General features: G+C 31.0%; 4 protein-coding genes across 4 annotated transcripts; 2 read left to right on the top strand and 2 right to left on the bottom strand.

Moving 5' to 3' along the window:
• Nucleotides 1-1,089: 1,089 nt before the first annotated feature.
• LOC130450294 (uncharacterized) lies at nucleotides 1,090-4,103 on the top strand. The gene is made up of 3 exons (XM_056788622.1): nucleotides 1,090-1,218; nucleotides 3,559-3,664; nucleotides 3,942-4,103. The coding sequence occupies exons 1-3, from the start codon at nucleotides 1,124-1,126 to the stop codon at nucleotides 4,077-4,079; spliced, it is 339 nt and encodes a 112-aa protein (XP_056644600.1). The 5' UTR covers nucleotides 1,090-1,123; the 3' UTR covers nucleotides 4,080-4,103.
• Nucleotides 4,104-5,472: 1,369 nt separating this feature from the next.
• Nucleotides 5,473-9,735, top strand: LOC130450292 (centrosomal protein 43-like). The gene is made up of 4 exons (XM_056788620.1): nucleotides 5,473-5,699; nucleotides 6,047-6,094; nucleotides 6,154-6,529; nucleotides 7,654-9,735. The coding sequence occupies exons 1-4, from the start codon at nucleotides 5,619-5,621 to the stop codon at nucleotides 8,343-8,345; spliced, it is 1,197 nt and encodes a 398-aa protein (XP_056644598.1). The 5' UTR covers nucleotides 5,473-5,618; the 3' UTR covers nucleotides 8,346-9,735.
• Nucleotides 9,736-9,742: 7 nt separating this feature from the next.
• On the bottom strand, nucleotides 9,743-11,148 carry LOC130450293 (mitochondrial import inner membrane translocase subunit Tim13). Its single transcript, XM_056788621.1, has 3 exons — nucleotides 10,961-11,148; nucleotides 10,835-10,903; nucleotides 9,743-9,985 (listed from the first exon to the last, which is right to left on the bottom strand). Exons 1-3 carry the CDS (start codon nucleotides 11,057-11,059, stop codon nucleotides 9,887-9,889), a joined length of 267 nt encoding a protein of 88 aa, XP_056644599.1. The 5' UTR covers nucleotides 11,060-11,148; the 3' UTR covers nucleotides 9,743-9,886.
• Nucleotides 11,149-11,249: 101 nt separating this feature from the next.
• LOC130450291 (uncharacterized) lies at nucleotides 11,250-14,105 on the bottom strand. Its single transcript, XM_056788619.1, has 4 exons — nucleotides 13,756-14,105; nucleotides 12,819-13,003; nucleotides 12,348-12,453; nucleotides 11,250-11,987 (listed from the first exon to the last, which is right to left on the bottom strand). Exons 1-4 carry the CDS (start codon nucleotides 14,009-14,011, stop codon nucleotides 11,446-11,448), a joined length of 1,089 nt encoding a protein of 362 aa, XP_056644597.1. The 5' UTR covers nucleotides 14,012-14,105; the 3' UTR covers nucleotides 11,250-11,445.
• Between the last annotated feature and the right edge of the window lie 758 nt (nucleotides 14,106-14,863).

The following is a 14,863-nucleotide window of genomic DNA, read 5'->3' as shown; positions in this document are numbered from 1 at the left end:
TCTAACCAAACCTAACCTAACCTAGCCCAACCAAAAAACCAGGTGACCGCGAAAGTGTATAATTACCATAATTTTTTGTAAAGGATTATTTTGCAAAACCGTTTTTTTACGATTTAAAACAGTAAAACTATGGGAAATTTTCATTCCAGCTATTTCTACTAATTTTTTTTATAAATCCGCCGTAAAATGGAACATTTTGAGACCAAGATCATTAAAATCCATCCATTTTTCGATTTTCTAGTGCCAAAAAACCAGGTGACCGTGAAAGTGTATAATTACGAAAATAACTTTCAGTTACTTCTAAAAAACTAGTTTTGATCATCACTGAAATGAACTTGAACAACGTGCAGCTTTGAAATTTAGTTTCTACTCGTTAAAAATGATTATCAGTAAATAATAGGTTTTATTGGACTCGTATTCAGACAATTCTAACGAAAAATGTGGATCAAAGTTTGTTCGTAAAGCTCTGAGAGACAATCAGAAATAAACGAGAGCTGCTTGAAACTAATCCAGATTGTTGTGACCCAGAATCAAAGCCACAGTCCACTCGATAGGAAACGTCAAACGTCAGATTTGATTAGGTTAGATTAGGTTAGGTTAGCTTAAGTTAGGTAAAGAATATTGCACAATGGTGCTTGATAATGAAGACCCAATTTGCAACAAACAAAAAACTGGTTCTTCCATCAAGACAGTGCAACATATACGAATCTCACTCCCCTAACCTAGACTCGAAAGCTCGAAATGTTGAAGCGTCAATGAGATAAATGGATTAGTTTGTTAAAACATTGAAATTAAATATTTTTAAAGAAAACATTTATAAACACAAACAAAACAAGATGTATTGAACCTCTATCATACGAAGACATAAAATTTCAACATTCCACTTTAACATTATAATTATATTTGCCCCAAACTACGACTACGGTATTTATGAAAATGTACATTATATTTGTTATAATTTTCAATGCATTGAATTTGATTTCTTGTCAATATACTGTTATCTCAGTCGTTTACGTTATCAACGAAACTGTGTAATCATCAACTTTGTATAAAAAGGCTCGCTAATATCGGAAAATCATATATTGTTTCACACAAGTAATAATAGTTATAATTATAAACGAAAATGTTTAAACATTTTATCATAATTTTCCTGCTGTGTACTGAACTTTATACCGCAAGAAGTGACAGTGTAGTCGATTGCCCTGATCAAACGAAACCGTAAGATTTTTTTTATATTGGACATTATTTTGAGGCAACGACACGGCAAGTAAAAAGTCTATTTCGAATATTTACACTTGCGTGCATAGAAATAGACCCACTGTAAACTTTTGACTATAACTATATATTTTTTTTAAATTATTCATCAGATCAAAAATAGAAATATGTTATTTCAAAGCAAGACTTATCGTTTTTTACAATATCAATAGCGTTCAAGTGTGTTAGTTTAATGTAAACTACACCACAAAAATCCGCCCAAGTTATACCTTTAATCGAAAATGGATTTGGTCAGCGAGTTGTTGTTAGAAAAATGGGCTAGCGTTATAAGGAGACTGGATCCTTTCATAGGCGACATGAATGCCATTCAAGTGCAACGACAGCTCCTTGAGGTGCAAGAAGTGACTATTTTTCAGTGGACAGTAAGACGAAAACTGCAGGAAAATAATCTGACTCCTAAAACACCTACGATTGGTTCAAAACTTACTCCAGCTCATCGGCAAGAATTGGACGTTGGGGAATGGGATCTATTCTATTCGCAGATGATACCAGAATATGTCTCCATGGTACCAACCCAAAAAGGAAAGTATACCGGAGACCAAGAGAGCTGCTACGAAGAGCGGAGTGAATATGAAGTTATATAAAATATCTGTTATCAAACATAGTGAATATAACATATTTTTACATATTAATAAATAAGCTGATTAATTATAAAACTAACTTTTGGTCTTCCTTGGTGAATATAACTTTTTGTCGACTTCTTTTGCTGGAATTCATTCTTATTTTAGTTTTGCTAGTTTTTTTTATATATATATATATATAGTATATAAGAACGTGCTAGATTTTTAGTATGCAATATTTTAAAGAAATAGCACCACGCATTAACCAAAACTTATCCCCTTCTCTTTTGTTTGGCTACCAATCCTCCAGTAAATTAAACCAATGTCAGAAATGTGATATTAACCACGAAAAACATAAAAGTTAGGTTAATAAATCAATCAGCAATCGATCAGCTGATGTAACCGATCAAACCAAAAGCTGTTATCAACCTTTTTCTTCTTCTTCTTCTTCGTATTAGGCGTACCCCGACATCCTTGCCTCCTATCCAGCTTCAAGGTTGTCGCTCCACCTTTTGGTGGGTAGAAAAGTATAACTACATCTAAGTGCAGTTGCCATGACTATTTAGATACTGGTAAAAGTAGATCACTTTGAAAATTTACTGTGTAATTTGGGAATTGTCAATAAATCGGTTAATCTCTGCTTATTCTTGAGTATTCAATTGAAATGTAATAATATTTCATGACGGGAAACACCGGAAACTGATTCTAAACAAAGGAATGTCACTTTCAGTTGTAGATTATGTATCAAAGAGGAAATTCGAGACTGGTTCAGATAGTGGTGGACAAACAAGAAAACTTTACAAGTTTTAGATTTAAGGCCGATTCATATACTTCACTTCCTGTTTGCTGTTGACGTTTGACGTTCCTAACCTAACCTAAAAATGTTTTTATTCCTTTTGACGTGTGTACTGCTTCTTGTTTTCGTGATTTTTTCGTGTTTTTGTTTGTAATCCAGTATTTATGGATGATATTATGGAAAATAATGGGACAAATGTAACAAACGCAAACAGATGTACACGACGACCTTTGTCATGAGGTGGGTCGAAGTGTTTCAGAGCTCAAGCAACGCAGATTACAACCATGAGAATTTTATCCCATTGTTAACATAACTTTTTCTGTATTGCCATATTTGGCGTGACCAAAGTCCGATGTCCTTTGAGAAGCCGATCAGGCGCTTTGGCTTGAACCCTTTGAAGTCGTTAGGCAGGTTGTGGGGTTTGCCCAGGTGTTTAAACCGCGCTCGTATGACTCACAGATAACGTGGTCTGCAGTTTCGTCCTCCTCCATGTACCAACGGCACTCCAAATCATCCGTGATGCCCAAGGTGTGAAGGTGACATCTTAGCTGGAGCAGTTGCGCCTTGAGAGAAAGCCCGTATTGCCATTGGTTAATATACTTAGAAACAAGAACCAGACCCAGCTCAACATTTTACCACACGATCAAAATTCATACATCAACTACTGTACCTGGTGTTGATTGGACGAAAACATTTTATAGATTTAAATTTTCAAACAATTTGTCATAATAGAAATGCGAAAACATTTTCTCATAATCATAATCTCAATATTTTTGTCTATTATATGACACGTCCGTTATAAACTGATTGTAATAATCAATATTGACGTTACTTCAAGTTATTTACTTCCGAAAATACTTTAACTCATTTTATTATATATGTCTACATATATAATCGATATAATTTAACCCTATCGAACATTTCTAGGGGTGATAAACAGTTGGACTACGAAATTAAAGGAACAATAAATGAAAAGATACACATTGTAGCTCCATCTGTGGGATTTTATGACAACAAAATATCTTGCATACTTGTAAGTATTTAATGTTCAGTGTAATATTTAAATACAAATTTATACATTTGTTGCTTCACGAACAAATATTTTATTTAGAAAATTTGTAATCATATATTACTGAATTTGTTACCTTCACGAATAAAAAGAAATATTTTAGGTTATGAAACTATAAATCTGTCAGCTGTTTGAGTAGTTTCGGTCTAATTTGATTTTTCAGTTAAAAATCATGAACCATTGGAGCAACTTCAGTAATTTGTTTAGTGTAAGTATTTAAATGAATTTATTCTTCATTTAGATCAGCGATTTGGGTCACAGTAGCGCCACACCTGTTATTGGACCAGGAGGTATTGGTTTTAATTACGTTGAAGTTACAATCACTCCTGGATTCTTGGAGTCCTTACATTACCATATTCAGATTTACACCTCACAATAATACAAATACATATTATTATGTGGATAGTTATTGTCTTTATTAAATTTTTTTTATAATTAGTTTTTTTTAATCCTGCAACTACAATTTTACTGAAACATTATAACCTATTAGAGTTCATTGAAAAGAAAGAAACAAACAAATCTAATACAACTCAAAATTTGTTTGTAATTATGTTTAAATCAAAGCAAATAATTTCATTTGAAAAGTATATTCTCTTAAGCTCCATCAATGTGTGGATTTATTCAGGGTGCATAATCGGCTGTGATGAGCAGGGCCGGATCAAGGATATACATTTGGAGGGGGCACCACCCATGGATCAAGGGGTATGGAAGATTTTAACGCAAAAACACTCTTTTTAGCCCTATTTTAGTAATTAGTTGAAAATTTTATTCTTAAAACTTCATAACACATTTAAACGAAACTTTAAATTTAACGTTTCCATTAAATTGAGTCGCACGTTTCATAATAGACATAAAGAAATTTTTTCTTTGAATTTGAACTTTAAGGTAGTCAGAAAGGGCTAGTTAGAAGGGGATTATGAAACCGACGTTTAATGCTATAAATTCTAGTTCTTAAAATTCAATCTAGTAAATAATTTGATACCCCCACTGTAAGATAATTTTCTGTGCCCCCTAGATCCACCAGTGGTGATGAGTCAAGGGCTTCGTTGCAAAAATTTCGTTCATTTGTATTAGCAGAACAAATTATATACTATACTAAAATATATCTAACGGGTGTTTCAAATTAGAAATGTTTCAATGGAATCTCTAAAACAGAAAGAGAATCAATTAGACTCGACTGTTATTAGGAATATCACATTTTTAACTACATAATTAGTAGTTCTCCCAAATAATAGATGGCACAACTCGATTTAAGATTAATTTTGTAGTAGGACTTTTATATATTTTCACATACCTTCTACAGGATACTCACTTTTCAAAATATATTACTTGTAAAATTCGAATTGTTTACAGAAAGAATATTTTCAACCAACAGTGGACACATTAGTAAAATGTATGCATAATCGCATTGTTTCAACTACGTAATGCTCATGGATAAAATCTTATTAAAATACTAAAAGAATTCTTTTCATTAAAAGAAAAATCTACTACTATGAACTGTATTGCTTTATCTGTTAATAAATCAAGCAAATTCTTTTCTGTAAAGTATGTGTGTCAATCTCTACTGATTCATAACAGCTATAAGTCACTGATATTTTTTCAGAAATTTTCGAACTCAATTATATTCGAATTTTTCATAAAACTCATAGTAGCATAAGTTCAATGGACCATATTATGATTATTTCTTTCCATTCCTCTATAAATACTTGGTTTTTATTGAAGAATTTACACCACTTCCAAAATTTGTTACGAAAAAATCGAAGCACATCACTAGTACTTCTTGTCAAATTTCAAATTGTCAATTTGTCTTATAAACGTGAACTTTGTTTGGAATAAAACAAAAAGTATTTTGGTCATTTATTAACTAAAAACTTTTATTATCACTTACATATGCTTATTGTAAATATTATCAATCACAATGTCAGTAGAAGAAGAAATAGAATTGAAGGATTTAGTTGCCCAAACTTTAAAATTCAACGGTACACTGGCCAAAATAAAGGTATCAAAATTAGTTTACTTTTTTTATAAATAGGACGTAATACACATATTAACATAACGTTATTTCACTGGATTTTATAATTCGTCTAAATTTACACAGTTTATCGTTTTATTTAAATGGATGCATGTATTATGACCTTAATTGGAAAACTTTGGCCAACAAGAACACTATCAAGTTTTTGACTAAAATAAATAGCTTTGAGACGATCAAATACTTTTGAATTATGGAATCAACGTAGAGTATATGTTAAAGAAAATATATATATATATATATATATATATATATATATATATATATATATATATATATATTTATTTTGGAAACAAAAAAGTTGTCTTGTGTTTTAGGCTCAATTACGTGCTAGTCTTTTTCTTGCCTTGGATGAAGATGAAAAGGTAGGTTATGAAACTTGATACATTCTGATTAATAATTCATTGAAGGATATTTATTTCAGATTAGTTCACAAACACCTTTGCTAAATAACAAGATCAAAACTTTTATGGAAACAACAGAGGGCAAATCTATGTTTTACATAGTCCACGAATTCCTGGAATTTTTTAATTTAAGTTTTACATTAGCTGTATATGAACCTGAGTCGTATTTAGATTGCAATTGTCAAAAAGAGGAAAAACAAAGAATTGCGCAACAGTTTGGATTAGGAAATATTGAAGATAATAGTGAACCACTCTTATATCAGATTTTGAAAATTGCTCAAAAATCAAAAAGGACATTGGAAATTAATCTCAATGTGAATGGAAACCATGAAGAAAAATCTGATAGTCTACAAAGTGAATCAGATAGTATCTCTGTACCAGAAAATATTTGCTCAGGTATGTTAAATTAATGAGCACTTTGTACATTTTTCTAGCTATCTTTGGATCATCTCTTGTCAACAATTTTCCCAAGGTAATCAAGCTGGTTTAACTGTTTAATTTTGTTCTCACTTCCTGTGTAAATACTTCTGGTTTGTCTGGTCAGCCCCAATTTTTGTCTTTTGAAGGAAATCAAGTGACTAGAAGTGCTCAATACATAGGAACAAGTTTTTTATATCAAGAATGTCCTAATTGTTCTGTTTACTTCCCATATTAAGTTTTTTTTGTTTTTCCTGTTGAATTTTTATATTTCCTGTTACTATTGATATTGTGGCTTAGTGTTTATTTTTAAATTTAGCTTCAGTTTGAGTGAATACGTAAAAATTTAATGAAAATATTTCCTTGTGAATCGATGTTGTTGATTGCTTAGTTATGGATATGTATGATATAAAAAGGAGCAGATGGAAAGTCTCTCTACCTAACTACGAAATAAATTGAAATGCATCTTTGGTTTACTTTATAAACCCTTTTTTTGGATTTTATACAATACCTTCTTATGTTTTTCAATGATCTTTGTTGTATTTTGAATTATCTCAAATTTTAAATGTTTTTTTGGTATTATTAGTATTTGTTCCTATACTTATCAAAGGCAGGCTTTTGATATTAATTCATGAACCTCCCCCCAAAATGGGAAGCTAAAACCGACGTAATAAATAAAAGTGAATTGTGCTTTATTTTTATACTATGTACTTTTTTTTCTCGCCTAAATTCTTCAGTTGCAAAAAAGGAGGCAACCCAACCAATTCAGTTATTCGAAACAACTTTTACTAATTTTTTTTCACGTTTTTCCATAATTAACCTCTAGTCTGTATTTTTCTGATCTTTTTTTGATTATCTTTTGGTGACATTTCATTTTCTACACTTTCTACTTGATCTTCCATATTATTATTTGTCCTTTATTTCTATAATTATCGAAGGTTTGTCTATTTTTTTCTCATAACTCAATGTTTGTCTCGAAATCTTTCTGTCCCAAACGTCTTTACCCCAGTTAATCGTTATATTTTGAGTTTTCTTTTTATTTTGCATTTATCTGCTATATTAGTCTTTTATTATCACTGAACAAGCTTTAATTATTTTTTTAGGTAGTATTAGTAAAGAAAATATCAAAATCCCTTTACAAATAACAAACGGAGAGACAATTGAGGATCTAAACAAAACATTTGATGTGTCTAGTCCAATAATAAATTCAAAATCTATTATTAAACCTAATAACGACAATAATAACTCCCAATATGTACGAACTGAACTTCCCAAAACCTCAAATAGTAGAAGACAAAATGATGATACTTATGTTGAAACAAGTTCCTTGCAAGAAGATACAGATTCAATGCATCAAGAAAAAGTTCCTGAAGTCCAAATGAACGGTTTAGAAGAGACTGAAATCAAAGAAAAACTTACTGACAAAACTAAACTATCTCCTCCAAAGTCTGAAAAATCCAAATCAAAAAATAACTTGAGTTCACTGGCAGATCTCCCTCCGCTCAATAAACCCAAAGTTAATGATATTCTACCGTCTTTATATAACAAAGATTTTAAAGATAATTCAAATATACGCGAAATGGATAAACTATTTGATATAGATGATGAATATGAAGAAGATTTTATGTATAGCGGTGATGATTTATCTCTTAAATCGGATCATAGCAACATTAGTTTGTTAAAAGAACTACAACAAACGAACCAGATGAGTAACAGCAATGAAATAACTACACCATTAAATAGGAAAGAAACAAAAATTCCACAAAAGATTGCAGGAAGTTCACAAAAAAAATAAATAATTCAAATTAAATGTTCAATGACAATGAGTATATACCCTAGCTGCACACTTTGAATTGGACCAGAATGTTTTGGTGTAAATGGAAAATTGTTAAGCATTATTTATTGGCTCTAATGTTTTATACTACGAGGAATAAAATTATAAGTGAATATTTACTACACAAATCTTTTGATTGATAAATGTTGAATACTTGCATGGTGAAAAAATGTCTGTTATTTGATTTTGTACTTTTTATTACACCCTTATTTGTCTAATAATCTGATGGACAGAACTTTTATAACTATCAAACGCTCTATTTTCGTCAATATTTATTTATTATTACAACTTAATCATAGTTGTTAGCTGATTCTAAATTTCTGGAATAATTTTTTCATTATTTCTACATCTTTACATGGTTTTAACTTTGTTTGCTGCACTATTTCTACAACTATTCATTGCTGTGCCATGAAATATTAATAATAAATACAGATGTCCAGAAACTTTCTTTTTAACATACTAGATCTAACCTTATTTTTTACTATCAGAAAGATTCTCTTAATGAAACTAACGCTCTTTAAAGATGATATTGTTTAGTCGATTATTTAAAAATATCTCATAGTACAAGTTTGCTTATTATGAAACCACTTTTTTTATAGCTGTCTCAAATGTTCAATACCGAAGAGGCAATAGTTGGTAGAAAATTTGTGATCCACTAACTAGAATAAAGTTTGTTTGTGTTTATTTTGAAATATACTTTAAAAACTGAATAAATCATCTTTGGAAGTGCTAGTTTCCGTTTGGACTTGAAATCGCATTTCCATTAAAATAGTGTCATAAGTCAAAAAATTAGAAAATCTTTTTTATCGTACCACAGTTCTAGAACATTTAATCTCAAATAATGTCATGTAAATAGTTAGTACTGCGGTAATATTGTCAGGTTTTGAGTTATCAGAAAAGTGGAAAACGAAGTTAAGATTTAATTTCAAATGACTATTACTTGATAATTTGTTTTTTTTCCCTTATGACACTATTCGAGTATTTATAGTTTACATTTGAGAGGAAAGTTTCTATTAATGATGTGCCATAGTGCTCTTACCTTCTTCAAAATTCATTTTATATCCTTTTACATTGATTAACTTTTGTTATCAATCAATTTTTCCAAATTGTTTTTTTATAATGGTTTAGTTAGGTTTAGGTATTGGGTTGATGAAATTTTCAAACTCATTTCTTCACATGTCTAGGTTTCTATAAGTAATATCTTACATTCCTCTTAATGAGAATATCTTAAGTTAATTTATTGTATACTTAGTGTAATGTTTTTGTACTTACTTTGTTTTTACATTATTTAAAAATTGTGCCTTATAAAGTTGTGATTTTCTTAGGACTAATAGATAAAAAGTTGAAAAAAAAACAGCTTGTAGTTTTATTTTTATTCCTACATTTTTGAATGCCGATGATCCAAGTAAAATAAAATAAAACTAAAAAAATTTCTACTACTACTAATGAACTTCGGAAATTTTTTTACTAACAATAATTTATTTTCTAATAATCACAATTATTTACATATTTCCTCTTTCTCTTTGGATCCTCATACTATAAGCCTTTGATACCAAATTCCAAGAATCCATATACCTATCCATACACATGGCTACACATTTCTGAAAAAAAAAACAGATTCAACTGAAAATACCACACACAGATTATTCAAGTTCTTAGTTTATCTAGAAATACACTGTAATACAGCTAAAAGTGATGTAGCAGTAGTAATGAAAGCAAATGCTCAATGGGTTGGACAGCAAAGACCAAGGAATTTGCTAAAAGCTTTTTAAAAAATGATTTTCAATAGACAAAATGGATGCAAAAAATAAGCATAACAAAGCTGGTCTGCATATGACAGTGATATTGATCCATTTTATAAAAAGGTGAAAACAGTTTTAACAACTGGAAAGTAGAATAAACAGTGGGACTGAGTGGCAAATTAAAGATATGGAGTCTTAGAAGTTCTAGCAATTTTGAACAAATTTTAGCCGTCACAATTTTATAAAGGAAGAACACACAAAGAGTTATATATATAATATTCATATGACATATGACAAAATAATTAATATTCATTGAATATTAATTATTTTGTTGATAAGAGTTTGGTAGTTTAGGTCCCAAATAAGAGAGGCATATCCAAGTTTAAGAAAAACAAATGCATTAAAAAGTAAATAGAGTTTTTAGTACAAAACCAGGATTTCTAAAGAGAGAAGCCCAAAATATAGATACAAAATATATCTTAAAATTTCAGTAATTGATAGAAAAATTCATAATTTAGTTACATTTATACCTAACAGCAGATTGAAATTATATCTAAACAATATATTTTATTATATTAACAATATTTTGATAGAGACTGAAGTTAAATATAAAATAAGATGATTTTTTTATACAAAAAATACGTTATTCATTAATAAAGATCTAAAATCACGATTATATTTCTAGTTATAATAAAACTGACAACTCACTTGCTCTGAACTATCCAATGATGTTCCGGGCTTTGAAATACACTTTTTAAAGCACTTTTCAGTCATTTTCTGAAAATATAAATACGATACTATTATGAAAACTTCAATGTTGTAAAATTCACTTACTGTAAGAAGTTCTTGGGCATTGGCTACTGCAATTTGTTGTTTAACATTATCCATGAGTTCATCTTTTTGTGCACCCGTTAACGACGAGAGACTATCCATTTTTTTAAATTGTTTTATTTGATAACACAGGTATTTAAATTAAAAATGTGACAAAATTGAGGTTAGAGGCGTACCATGTGCCAAACGTCAAACTTACATTACATACATCGATTTATTCTTCTCAAAAAATCGCTCGATTTTTTGTTGTGTGATCGATTAATTTTCGAAAAAGGAATAAATAAATCATATATCAATATTTATAAGTAAGTTTATTAATTGAGTTGATTTTCTCACAATTTACAAATATGAGTTGTTATTTCAGTTCAATTTATTTACAAAAGTGATTAAGGAGACAATACAAAAATTTTGTAAACCCTAAAATCAAATTTCATTCAGATAAATGAGTAATATTTTGATTATTGATCTAATATAACTTCAACACTTTTTTATGGTTTCCAAATCGGTTTCTTATTTTCATTTTTCTTTTTGGTGCTTGATCGAGAACCTTCGGGTTCAGTTTGTGACATTAATCTCGTTCTTTGATAATTCGTACCACTGTAACCTCTAGATTGTATTAAAGAAGTAATCGACTTATGTCCTGTCGACATGCTACTACTGCTAGTATCACTAGGAGCTTTTTTTATATCTTTAGAAGATACTTCTGGTTCAGCAAAGACTTCTTCGTCTTTTTGTTTCTTTCCTAACCTAAAACTGTCAAGTATGGAAGACTTCTTCTTTTTTTCCGTGTGTTTAATTGCTGTTTTTTTCAAGTTATCGATTTGTGATCTAATATCTTCCTGATGTTTTTCTATTATACGATAATTTCCTCTAGAATTACTGAAACTGGGAGTGAAATAGAAATTTCTGGTTAATGTAGATATTACGAGCGGTGTGTCCTCATCTACACAACTAGCTAGAGTGATAATGTTTTCCGTTTCTCCGTATTCTTTGATGTTCTCGCAAAATTGATATACGAAATCAGTCGCTCCTTAAACAAAATTTTTTAACTTCAATTATTGAAATGATGATAAAAATCAATCATAAATACTAAGTAAAGGAATTAGTCCCAAAGGTAGTATTAAAAATGAAATAACTATTAACAGTATATAAGAGAATTAGTCCGGGAGGTAGCGATGAAAATGAAATGAATAAGATGTTATCTCAATAGTTTACGACTAAAAAGTGCTGTTCAAGTAGCGGGTGTAGGTTGTTTTGACAACTTTCATAGTCACTCACACCCAACGCGGGTATGACAGATGACATTTGATTTTCTTCGTTTCAATCCATCGGCATAAAATGTTATTATATCTCCCGGACTAAAATTGACAGTCTTGATACAATTAATTACCTTCTGATTTGTTACATATAACCAAAATATCCGCCTCCGCTGGGGTGTCGTATCCCTTATGTATCAATCTCCCATCAGTTTGTATGAGTGTTGGCGTAACTATGAGCTAAAAATCGAAAATAGCTTTGTTCGCGGGTCAAATTCCGAATCAGTTTAGAGCCGATCGCAAGCGCACTTTTAAAATTTCTTGAACACTCTTGAAAGAGCGCTCGAGTCCGGTTCCTAAACTGACCCGCGAACGAAGCTAATAGGTTCGTTCCAACCCATCATTGGTATGGTGATGATTCTGCGCACTAGGACAGTTACCGTTATACGAACGATAGTTCGGAAACTGAACACAGTAATCGGGTTATAATCAAAAGGGAAATGCGATCAGTTGACGAGTTGTTGAATCTATAATAATCTGTTGATTATATTAATATATATATATGACCAAAAAAAAAGCAACAGTTAATATCTACGGATACTTACATCAAAAATGAATATTTTCGGTTTATTCTTCAGCTGAAGACATGAGCTCGAGTTAAAACCTAACCAAATATTGTGGATCGCTATACGATTTTCAGGTATATCGCTCTCAAAATAACTATATTTAGTTACATTACCAGAAAAGAAAAGAATTAGTCCAGCTACATCGTTGTTACAACTTTTGGCAACTGAAAATATCATTCATAATTACCGGGATAAGTCAATAAGTTTAAGACAATTTAAGATTTATCCCTGGTACCAAAATAGGTATTGATCTTTTTCCATCTATTTATTTGGAAACAAAAAATAGTCGATCGGAGATAATAGAGTGGATGAGGGAGGGATTCGTAGCCTAATTCATAAATATTTTGAACGGTTTTTTTTAACCAAATATTCATAGAATGCACCTAATAAGTTGGTACTAGAGTTTGGCTGCTCTATTTTCTCTAATTTATTGTAGTAGATCTGTAGTACGTCGACGGTTATGAAACGGTGGAAAACCTCGTCCCAATAGAGATTAAGCAACGACAAACTTTGTGTGTGAAGTTGTTTGTGATTGTGACCTAGACCTAGATCTCAATGATCATTTCGCAGCGATAACACTGAGCCATGACTTCCACATAGTCTCATAGCTCCAAACTACCATCCACCAACTCTAAATTATGATGTTGTTAATTGTCTCGTGGTAAAGATTTTAACGTTCGGCATCAAAACTACAAAATTAACAATTAACTACAATAAGCAACATGTGTGCTGCAATATCTTGGGCTCGTAGTAGAAATAGATTTATAGGGATCGAAGAAATCAACTCCTTCACGTATCACCAAGATGGAGGTGAGGAGAAATATAGAAAAGGTCATTCCAAAGAGGTCACAACCCAAGTACTTTACTGCTGAATGTAAACGAGTGCAAAAAAATCTGTTATTCTTTAAAAACTTACTTTTTTCTAGCGCTTCCTTCAGATTATCTTTATCTAAGTTATACTTATTGGCAAATACGTATCCATAGTTGTCCATAGTTGTTAAAAATATTCTTTCACTGCTTTCATAAATCTCACCATTTTTGGTGAATGTATATAGGAAAATTTTTTGGTTCGGTTCCGTAAAATGTTTGTATTCATCTGGTATCAATTCCGCAGAAGGTTTTATTTCAATGTCTTCTTCTATATAAGAAAGTCGATTAGCATTACTGTTCATGGCGTTGCTTTGTTAATTTTCAACTATTTTTGATTATATTGATCACAATAAATTCAGTATTCTGTTTATCGCTCCTTTAATCAGAAGATAAGATAAAAAAATCGAACTTCTACGAATTTATATATCGAAAAATTGGTAAAACATAAAATAAAATTCAAAATAATTAGTAGAATCCCCCAATTATTGATCTAATTTTTGAGGTAGCGATATTACTGAGTGAAATTAGGTGTTTCACCTAGGATAGCATGACGAAAAACTTAATAGTCTGATAAGCTTATTTCTGCTCCCTAGTAACAAAAGACTGTGTAGTAGATATCACCTATTACTATAAGTTCTTCACGGGAAGAGACAAAGAAAAAATTCAAGATGAGCTAACCAGCGCAATGCGGTTTCCGAGGAGATGGCTCGATGACCATGGACCTATATAATCTTCTTAGAAGCAGGAGGAAAAATGTGACAATATCCAAGCGATAAAAATCGAGGAACTCTTCATCGAGACAAAAAAATCCATAAAATATTTAGGATTCACATTAGACTTGATAATGGAGAACTATCTGGAGACTACGCAGATAGAGGACCACTTCAAAAGATTAACCTGGCTGGTACATACGGCTCAGTATCAAAACCAGCTGTATTAGCCATTGCCGGACCATCCCAGTAGTTCTGCTAGCACTCAATTCCCGGGATTATCGTATAGATGATGATCATGAAAGAAGAGAGCTTGGACGACGTAGCTGAGTACACAAAGACAATTTCACGAACCAAGAAACGCAAAAGTTTGGTTGATGATCCAATCACGTGGAGCAACAGCTAAATAGATCACTCCAACGCCAACGCGGGTCCAGGATGAAG

Source organism: Diorhabda sublineata, chromosome 11 (genome assembly GCF_026230105.1).
Source record: "Diorhabda sublineata isolate icDioSubl1.1 chromosome 11, icDioSubl1.1, whole genome shotgun sequence".
NCBI lineage: Eukaryota > Metazoa > Arthropoda > Insecta > Coleoptera > Chrysomelidae > Diorhabda > Diorhabda sublineata.
This window is presented reverse-complemented; position numbering and strand designations above follow the sequence as displayed.

Excerpts from the sequence above, each read along its gene's own strand:
- LOC130450292 (XM_056788620.1), top strand. The coding sequence starts at position 5,619 with ATGTCAGTAGAAGAAGAAATAGAATTGAAGGATTTAGTTGCCCAAACT. Across the intron at positions 5,700-6,046 it reads GTACACTGGCCAAAATAAAG|GCTCAATTACGTGCTAGTCT; the intron begins GTATCAAAATTA and ends CTTGTGTTTTAG. Across the intron at positions 6,095-6,153 it reads CCTTGGATGAAGATGAAAAG|ATTAGTTCACAAACACCTTT; the intron begins GTAGGTTATGAA and ends TATTTATTTCAG.
- LOC130450294 (XM_056788622.1), top strand. The coding sequence starts at position 1,124 with ATGTTTAAACATTTTATCATAATTTTCCTGCTGTGTACTGAACTTTAT. Across the intron at positions 1,219-3,558 it reads TGCCCTGATCAAACGAAACC|GGGTGATAAACAGTTGGACT; the intron begins GTAAGATTTTTT and ends GAACATTTCTAG. Across the intron at positions 3,665-3,941 it reads ACAAAATATCTTGCATACTT|ATCAGCGATTTGGGTCACAG; the intron begins GTAAGTATTTAA and ends TTCTTCATTTAG.
- LOC130450291 (XM_056788619.1), bottom strand. The coding sequence starts at position 14,011 with ATGAACAGTAATGCTAATCGACTTTCTTATATAGAAGAAGACATTGAA. Across the intron at positions 12,454-12,818 it reads CGAAAATATTCATTTTTGAT|CTCATAGTTACGCCAACACT; the intron begins GTAAGTATCCGT and ends TTCGATTTTTAG. Across the intron at positions 11,988-12,347 it reads TATATGTAACAAATCAGAAG|GAGCGACTGATTTCGTATAT; the intron begins GTAATTAATTGT and ends ATTTTGTTTAAG.
- LOC130450293 (XM_056788621.1), bottom strand. The coding sequence starts at position 11,059 with ATGGATAGTCTCTCGTCGTTAACGGGTGCACAAAAAGATGAACTCATG. Across the intron at positions 10,904-10,960 it reads ATGCCCAAGAACTTCTTACA|AAAATGACTGAAAAGTGCTT; the intron begins GTAAGTGAATTT and ends TTATATTTTCAG. Across the intron at positions 9,986-10,834 it reads CATTGGATAGTTCAGAGCAA|AAATGTGTAGCCATGTGTAT; the intron begins GTGAGTTGTCAG and ends TTTTTTTTTCAG.